At 45.0% G+C, this 9,676-nt stretch overlaps 1 protein-coding gene across 1 annotated transcript in view; it reads left to right on the forward strand.

Moving 5' to 3' along the window:
* The first annotated feature begins 8,152 nt into the window (after positions 1-8,152).
* The window catches only part of PLP1 (proteolipid protein 1), a 17,512-nt gene continuing 15,988 nt past the window's right edge, over positions 8,153-9,676 (forward strand). The window contains exon 1 of the mRNA XM_018576997.1: positions 8,153-8,181. Coding sequence (XP_018432499.1) covers positions 8,178-8,181 — 4 coding nt within the window. The 5' untranslated portion in view covers positions 8,153-8,177. The remainder of the gene's footprint in view (positions 8,182-9,676) is intronic.

The raw sequence follows: 9,676 nt of genomic DNA on the forward strand, positions 1-9,676 counted from the left end.
CGGTTTGCGGGGCCGAGGAGGGCGGCTTGCGGCGGGGTCCAGTTGATTATCTCTGAACCGCGGCGCTAGGCGTTTGCGTACCGCGGCACCAGCGGAGCAGCCGCCCCGACGGAGGGTGCCGCCCTAGGCAAACGGCTAGTTTGCCTCGCGGTAAATACGCCCCTGGTCTCCACCCCCTCCTGTAATAACCACTCACTGCTGCTCTCTCCTCTCTTGTTTTCATTGCATGTTAATGAAGTTAATGAGAGAAACACAATCCTCAAATTTTATCAGATTTGACTGCAAAAGTGGACCAGTTATCAGATTCGCAGCACCACCCAGTGAGGTGATAAAAGGGTGTGCACATCCGGAGGTACTCTGGGGATGCCCTTTATCCATAAAAGACCAGTGCGAACTCTCAGCCACTCAGAGTGCAGCTTCCGATATAAGGCCCTCCCCTTGATATCTTGATATCCAATCAGCAGAGAGCACCTGCCCAGATATGCAAAAAACACCTGCAAGACTATGATTAGATCTGGAGGAGCTTAGCTCAAAGATTCCCGGCAAACTATGGAGAGGTTTCAGGTTCAGCTTCAGGGATCTGCGGAGTGAATTTAGGAGGGGGAAGAAACCCCCAAAATTTACTTTGTTTAATTTGGATTTTTTTTGGGGGGGGTTTGTGTTTCCAGTAATTAAGCTTATATTATAAGGGGTCATTTATAAAGCATTTAGCTTTCACCAGACATTCACTCGTTGGTCAACCCGTGAAAAATAGATATATTACCCAATTGATGGTCCCATAAATGTCAGGGAGTGGATCATGAGAGAAAGAAGCAGAGCAAGGAGCCAATCAGTGCTGATAGGAGGAGAGGGCAGAGTGACAGGGAGACGAAGCTCATCGTTGTGCTGCTTCTCCTTTCACAGGCTGGGGGGGGCGAGTCCGGGACTCATGGACTCATAAGAAGTGGGTTGAATGATGCTGGCCATCAGACTGAGGACATCTAGTGGCAGAAAAAATTACTGCGGTGTAAATCTCCAGACTAGACATGTAGCCAAAAAATTAGTTTCGTTCAATTTTCATTGGGATTTTTCGTGAATTAGTTTTTTCGGGATTCTGACGAAATTCGAATTTTGGTTAGCGGTCGTCTGGGCGAATTTTCGTAGCCGCAAAGTGACATTAGACAAAAGGAAAAAAATGGCTTTTTTTTACAGTCTGCAGGAGAAGAAAGAAAGAAAAAAAAAAGGTGTGAGGTCCCCCCCCCCTCCCCCCCCCCCCCCAATTGATGCCAGACCCTTTAGGTCTGGTAGGAATGTGAGGAGGGACCCCCTAAGTTAAAAATAAAAAAAAAGTGTGTGGGGTTCCCCCCAAAATTCATAGGAGTCTCTTTAGGTCTGGAAGGAATTTTTAGGGGGAACCCCACTCCCAAAAAATGGGAACGAAACGTGGGGTCCCCCCTAAAATTCCCAACCTTCATCTGAGCACAGGCCTGGCAGGGCAGGAAAAGGGCTGGAAGGAAAATCGAGCGCCCCCCCCTCCCTGAGCCATACCAGGCCATGTGCGCTCGACATTGGGAGGATGTCCCCATGCCGATGGGGACAAGGGCCTCTTCCCCACAAACCTGACCCGGTAGTTGTGGGGGTCTGTGGGCAGGGGAGCATATTTGCATTGGGGTACTCTTTCAATTAAGGGTGCACCCTGATGCCTGCCACCCCCTTGTGAATGAGTGAGGGGTATTTGTACCCCTACTCACTCACTAAAGGGTTAAATGCAGGGTTGTGGGGAAAACGCCCTCCCAATGCCGAGGGCACGTGGCCTGGTATGACGCAGGGAGGGGGGGCGCCCAATCGTGTCCCCCCCCCCTTTCCTGCCCTGCCGGGCCTAAGCTCGGGTCAAGGGTCTGGTAGGAATTTTAGAGGGGACCCCAAGGTGTTCTTCCCCCTTTTTTGGGGGGTGGGATTCCACCTTAAAATTCCTTCCAGACCTTCTAAAAAAATTGTATGTAAAAGAGGACACGTAAGGAACTATATAGTTCAGCTGAAACTTTCCCCAAAGTTCCTCTCAAGGAAGGGGGTGGCTTTGGTCTTGTGATGATTTGACCTCAACATCTTATTTAATACAATTACAGTAAAAAAAACCATAAAATGTTTGACATACAAATAACTACAATTTAAATTAACTTTCATCAAAATATAAAGTGTGCATGAGCATAATATGTATTATAAAGGGGCATGTGGCTGCATTACTCCTACTACATATACACCGATCAGCCATAACATGATGACCACCCTCCTAATATTGAGTAGGTCCCCCTTTTCCTGACCTGTCCAGGCATGGACTCCACTAGACCTCTGAAGGTACGCTGTGGTATCTGGATGACCCCCCTAATATTGAGTAGGTCCCCCTTTTCCTGACCCATCTAGGCATGAACCCCACTAAGCCTCTGAAGGTATGCTGGATGACCCCCCTAATATTGAGAAGGTCCCCCTGTTCCTGACCCGTCCAGCCATGGACTCCACTAGACCTCTGAAGGTATGCTGTGGTATCTGGATGACCCCCCTAATATTGAGTAGGCCCCCCTTTTCCTGACCCGTCCAGGCATGGACCTCACTAGACCTCTGAAGGTATGCTGTGGTATCTAGATGACCCCCCTAATATTGAGTAGGTCCCCCTTTTCCTGACCCATCTAGGCATGAACTCCACTAAACCTCCACTAAACCTCTGAACCATACAGCTGGATGACCCCCCTAATATTGAGAAGGTCCCCCTTTTCCTGACCTGTCCAGCCATGGACTCCACTAGACCTCTGAAGGTACGCTGTGGTATCTGGCACCAAGCTGTCAGTAGCAGATCCTTAAAGTCCTGTAAGTTGTGAGGTGATCGGCCTCCATGGATCGGACTTGTTTCTCCAGAACATCCCACAGATGATCGATTGGATTGAGATCTGCGGAATTTGGAGGCCAAGTCATCACCTCAAACTCGTTGTTGTGTTCCTCAAACCATTCTTCAACCATGTGCGCAGTGTGGCAGGAAGCATTATCCTGCTGAAAGAGCCCACTGCCATCAGGGAATACCGTTTCCATGAAGGGGTGTACTTGGTCAGTAACAATGTTTAGGTCGGTGGTACGTGTCAAAGTAACATCCACATGAATGGGAGGACCCGAGGTTTCCCAGCAGAACATGGACCTGCATAAGACATGATGATATCAGCAGTCCTTAGACCACCAGAGCCCAGGGAAGAGGAGGCTGTGGGACCATTCCAGCAGCTTGGAAGGACCAATGATCAGGTGAGTAAACCTTCTTGTTTTTAGAACCCTCTATACAAAATGAGCACATACCCCTTGTTTTGAGGGGTGTAGCCCCACTGCAAGGGTATGTTTTAGTTTTCCCAGAGTTCTTCTTCAAGTTTGTCTGCACCATCATCCTACTGACTCTGTTTGTTACCAGTCCTGTCTCTATATGTCAGCTGACACAATGGGTCCACTGAACCCCAAGGCATGATGAGTAGCTGCTATATTTTAAAAAATTACAAAAGAGTTAATAACGTTCACAAAATAGAACCCAAAATGGACACATTTGTTCCAATCTAAATATACGACACTCGTATAATTTACCGGGATCTTTGCAAACCTGAAACCTCTGAAGACCCACAGACTATGAGGACCCTCCTCAGCCGGGATCACCATACCTAGTCTTTCCATATCAGTGGCTTAGTCTCCATACCCCCAAGGAGTATGGCAGCCCCCGGTGATGAACCCCTTGAAGCAAGATATAAAAAAAAATGGTACGTTGTTATTATTTTCTTGTCCTGTCTTCCAACATTTGTCTAATAAATACACTTTCCTGGATTTCATAAAGGAATAATGAATAAAGCGACCACCGATGACTAGCCCCACCCGGCTAAGCCAGCTGCAGGCTGCCTTGCAGGCCCCGTAAAAACTGCTGTGTATGAAATCGACCTTTCATCCCTTGTTCGTAGTGTAGTTAGTTGAAAGCGGCTGGAATAGCGTCGTGCTTGTGCTCCACATGAAACAGGGAGCTTTGTGGTTTGTGTCTTGGCGATGTGACAGTGTGAGCGCCTAACAGCTCTGGGGCTGTCCGTGCCTGACACCGCTCAGCACCCGAAACTTAGAGCTGGGGCCAGCTGCGATCAAGACAGATGGTTAGAGAGACGAGGACACAGCACCAATTCGAGACACAAGAAGAACGAGAACAAAGGTGGAAAAGAGAGTGAAAAACAAGCGACTGAATATCAGAGATGGACCAGAAAGGAAACCCCCAAAAATTGCTCATCATATTCTGTTATATCTTTAGTTTTGAGACGGAGAAAATCTATTCACCTAGGGTGAAAGTTACCCGGGTGTCGCTAGGGTTCTAAAAGACCTGGGACACCCCGAGGACACTGTCAAAAGACGAAAAGGTGTCACACACAAAATGTACCTTGGCAAATGCACCTTGGTGAACGTTCCATGGCAAATGTACCATGGCACATCTACCTTGGCAAACATACCATAGCTAATAAACCTTGGCAAATGTGCTACGGCAAAATTTTCAGGGCAAACCTATAATAGCACATGCACTATGGCTAGTCTACCCTGGCAAATGTACCATGGCAATAACACCTGAGCAAATGTACTTTGGCCAATTTGCCATGGCAAACCTAGAATGGTAAATATACCAAGGAAAATCTACCTTGGCAAATGTACTATGGCAAATACCATGGCAAACCTACCAGGGCAAACCTAGAATGACAAATATACCGTATACAGTGACAAGCCTAGAATGGCAAACCTAGAATGGCAAACATACCATGGCTAATGTACCTTGGCAAATGTTCTATGGCAAACGTATCAGGGCAAACCTAGAATGGCAAATGTACCATGTCTTGCAGTTGACCTCCTTCTGACCTGCATTTGACCTCAATTCTAAGCTGCATCAAGCTGCTTTTGCCATCCCATTGACCTGGACGGGAAGGGAAGCAGTTTTGAGGTGAACAAATGCTCATAGACACAGACTCTAATACATATTCTAAGCCTTAGTGCTGAATCTCTGCTGTCACGGGCAGGAGGTTCCAGTACTAACATCCACCGTGGGGTGGGGGTTCACCACCCCAGCCCCTAAAACCAGGTTCCACTTTAATACAGTCCAAATGTGAAATCTGCTATCCCATACCGGTAAAATGGTGCCTAGGACTTAAAGGGGCATAGTTATAAAAGCAGTGAACCTGACATTTTAGGGACATTCACTGCAGCTGAATCTTTATGGCTTATGACATGAATTGATTCCCCACCAGTGTAAGTCACACTTACTGATTTCTAAATATGCCCCTAAGGTGTGCGTCCCTGTTGGGTGTTCTACTGCTATCTAGGGCTATGCTAGAGATCTCCCCTCTTGCCCCGGTGACAACCTCCATCTACATGAAGCCTTCAAATGTTTCTGTTGGTTCTTTTTGCTTCATTATCCTGATCCTTGTCTCCAGCCTGACATTCCGGTTACAACTTTGACCTATTCTGTGGTTCATGCCTGAAGTATAGCAGCCACTTCCTGCCTCCTGCACATTCCTATTGGCCATTGAGGTAGCTCATCAAAGTGATGAGCCAATAACAATGAATGGGGTGTAATGTATTGGCAAGCTCTGACATTACCTGGAACCCCATTGGTGTGACCTGGCAATTGGCTGTAAAGGTGGAACCTTCAACTGCCCACACTTTATACCAGGAGTAGTTTTTCTTCTGACTGCCTTGACTCAAGGTTCAAGGATATTGGTAGGGCCCAGCTTGGTGTAGGTGACACATTCCTCTAGGGGGTCAAGACTACAAGCTGTTTGGGATGCTGTAGGAATGAAGGACTGGGGGACATGTACCCCCTAGGCCAACCCAAATAAAAAAGTCTGGGTTAGTGTCCCAGAAAGGAGATACTCCGCCAATCAAACCTCAATCAGAGTGGGACCTGCAGTCAATGACAACTGAACTATCTGTTCCATGTTCAGATCTTCCATCGTGGGGCCTGGCAGGGGAAAGTCTCCTTTTCAAGTGTTGGCGTGCTTTGCAAACTTTTGGGTGAATGTTGCCGCCAGAAATAAGGAAGAACTTATAATGCAGCACATAGCCTTTGCTTGTGACCCAGGAGAGCGGTGATGTCACTCCGTCAGTCATGTAACCGTCCTCAGGATCAGCAATTGACTGCTAGGCCTGAGCACTCTTACAGGGGAGCAGGTTACATGCTCCCCCATACTTGGAAGTGGGGGGTGCTGTCACCAGTGGTGATGGAGGAAGTGGGAGTGGTGAGGGATCCCAAGCAAGGGTAGGATGGGGGGTTGTGGGAGGGGCCTTTGCAAAGACATTTTAATTTTCTGTATAGGTTTTCCAGACGACCCCAACCTGTCGCCATTGGACACCAATCATCATCATTGTACTAAGTCAATAACAGGGATGTGCAGATATATTTTCATAAGTTGCAGAGTTCTTTCATTCTTTTTGCTTACTCTCTTTTCCTAAAATAGTCTCCGCTGTCTGTTTAGCCGTATAGTTCTCACCGCTGAGCAGTGCCAGGAGCCGCCTGTCCCTTCCCACAGTCCCGCCAATTCTTGTTCAGAAAATAGATATTAACCCTGAGTTCTCAGTGTCTATAATACCAGTTAGGCCATCAAATTCTCTACCAAGAGATCACAGGGGACACAAACTAACTAAAAAGAAAATGAGAATGTTTAAGTTACTTTAAAGGACAGCACCCTGCAATGAGATGTAGGCACAAATCCTCCATATGCCCCGTACCTACTGTCTGCCATCGTGCACCTCTTCAAGGCTGGGTTCACACCTGGGCGTTTTTCAGCGCTGTTCGAAGCGCTGAAAAACGCCCTACGCCCAAACAAGTACAGGAGCTTCTTTAGGGCGTTTTTCCGCGCTTATCCATTGGTATTCCTGAGTGTGGCTCGAGGTTAACAAAGCGGTAACCCCGAGCCACACTCGGGAATACAGCGTAGGACTTACCTTGTCCGCGATCCCCGCTGTGTCCTCCGGCCGCCGCCGACTTCCGGGTTCCGTCCCTTGCGAGCGGCCGCATCGCAGGGGGGCGGAACCGGCGGGAAGTTTGAAAGTTAAAAAAGAAAACCCGAAAAAAAAGATAGAGAAAATAAAAAGAAAAAAATTTAAAAATCATACCGCCAGGGACGTATAAAAACGAGCGTCGAACGCGCGTTTCACTGAACGAAAAGACGTGCTAAATAACGCGCAAAAAAACAAGCTGAAAAACAAGCAGAAAAAAACGCGCCTATGGTACGCCCAGGTGTGAACCCAGCCTAAAGCCCCAGGACCCTACAAACCCAAGACATGCTCAAGTACTTTTTCGCGCGTAGGGCGTTTTTCAGCGTGACAAAACGAGCTGAAATATGCCAAGGTGGGAACCATGCCCATAGCAATCAATAGGATTTCACGTCTTGAGCGTTTTTCAGCGCTTCGAACAGCGCTGAAAAACGCCCAGGTGTGAACCCAGCCTAAACACGGGGTCGCGACCCACTAGTTGGGAACCAAGGTCTTAGATAGTCCTCAGAAGAGCAGGATTCCCTATTGGAAGGTTTCAACTCAAATACAAGTGAAGAAATTGCCACAAAATCAATAACAATAACAATAATAATAATAAGAAGAAGAATAACAATAATAATAATAATAATAATTGTATTCATGTTTTCAGGGTTATTTTTATTCCCGTGTAGAATGTCTGCAATGTGATAATTTGCTTAGAATTCTACATATCATATCTATAAAATCTCAGGTTGTGTTGGGGGCCCCGGGGCCCCGGCCCCCGGCTATGTACATTGCTACATCACAAATCTTACATTGTGATCAGTGCGCATGTCTTGCATGCAGTTGATGAGGGAGTTGAAGCAGCACTTTATCTCTAGTGACTCCCTCCGATCACAATAAAGCCTTTTTTATCCCAAATCCAGCGGTGGGGAGAGCTGTCATCTAGCCATAGAAGTCCGCCCTGGGCCTGCGTTAACTCTTACAATGCTACAATCAGTGTGGGATGTCACCCACTAACCCAACGCCTGGACCTGCACAGACATGAACGTGTTAAGGGGCATGGCAGAAAAAATCCATAGAATTCCGGTGACACGGAGGGGACAGAGTCACTTTAGAGTTTCAGGAACAAGAGGAAATACTGAGAACAGAACCGAGTCCTCATCTCAATCTCCGGGACCATGGGTGAGTGGAATTATCTCTGTCTGTATTCCATCTATCTGTCTTCTATCTATCAGACCCAAGGAAACAAGTCGTCGCCATGGCGATGGTAGAGTCAGGATTCTGTGTTGTCAGATTTGGGATTTATAGAAAGTAGAAGCTTTTAGGAAATGATTGTTCTAGAATGATCCACTTCCATCAAAACGTATCATTTAGCTGAATGTAATGATTGTCACCAAACGCGTCCCGATCCGGAGGTCATGTGACTTCTCGGGGTACATTAGAGGCGTCACCGAACTTTATATCAAATCTCTAAATAGTTCTTCATATTTCCTTCATTCAAATAATATGTAATTTATGCATTCTATCTATCTATCTATCTATCTATCTATCTATCTATCTATCTATCTATCTATTATCTATCTATCTATCTTATCTATCTATCTATCTATCTATCTATCTATCTATCTATCTATCTATCTATCTATCTATCTATCTATCCCTATGTATTATCTATCTATCTGTCTATCTATATGTCTCTATGTATTACTCATCCCTATGTATTATCTATCTATCCATTTCTTTCTTTCTTTCTTTCTTTCTTTCTTTCTTTCTTTCTTTCGCTTGGTGCCAAAACAGACAGCGCTGCGCTAGGGGGAGGCTGAGGAGCCTCTCACCTAGAAAAGTGGAAGGCATGCAGCGACCCGCTGAAAATGGGGTCGCGACCCACCAGGTGAGAACCAAGACCTTAGAGAGTCTTTGAGAAGGAATGGCGGCACGGTACAAGCAGCCAGGAAGATCAGAGCCGGCTTAGCCGGAAGCTCTTTTACTGCTTGTTAGGAATATGTCAATACTTTCATGCTCATCATCTGGGGGACCGGGGCAACGTAAGGCTTCATTGCTAAATATTATACTGATATGCGTCTTACCGAATATTCATATACTGATCTCCTTGTATTGTAATAACTGACATGGCGAGAAGCACAACAAACGATACAATTGATCGAGCGAGGTAAGAGAAATGGATACAACTGGCTGCTGTAACTTACACATTTGGAATACCATTTATACTGTTACTTTTATGGCTTTTTTATTTAGTTACTTTTATAACTTTTTAATTTTGTTACTTTTATGGCTTTTTAATTTTGTTACTTTTATAACTTTTTTCTATTGTTACTTTTATAACTTTTTTATTTTGTTACTTTTAAAACTTTTTCTATTGTTACTTTTATAACTTTTTTATTTTGTTACTTTTAAAACTTTTTCTATTGTTACTTTTATAACTTTTTTATTTTGTTACTTTAAAAATGTTTTTTTTCTGCTGTTACTTTTATAACTTTTTTATTTAGTTACTTTTAAAACTTTTTAATTTTGTAGTTACTTTTAAAACTTTTTTATTTTGTTACTTTAATTTTTTTTTCTATTGTTGCTTTTATAACTTTTTTATTTCGTTACTTTTATAAATTTTTTAAATATAATCTTTATTTCACAGTTTTTTAAAATCTTCACGACAAAGAAA

The sequence above is a fragment of the Nanorana parkeri genome, unplaced genomic scaffold (assembly GCF_000935625.1).
Source record: "Nanorana parkeri isolate BGI_ZX_2015 unplaced genomic scaffold, ASM93562v1 scaffold81, whole genome shotgun sequence".
NCBI lineage: Eukaryota > Metazoa > Chordata > Amphibia > Anura > Dicroglossidae > Nanorana > Nanorana parkeri.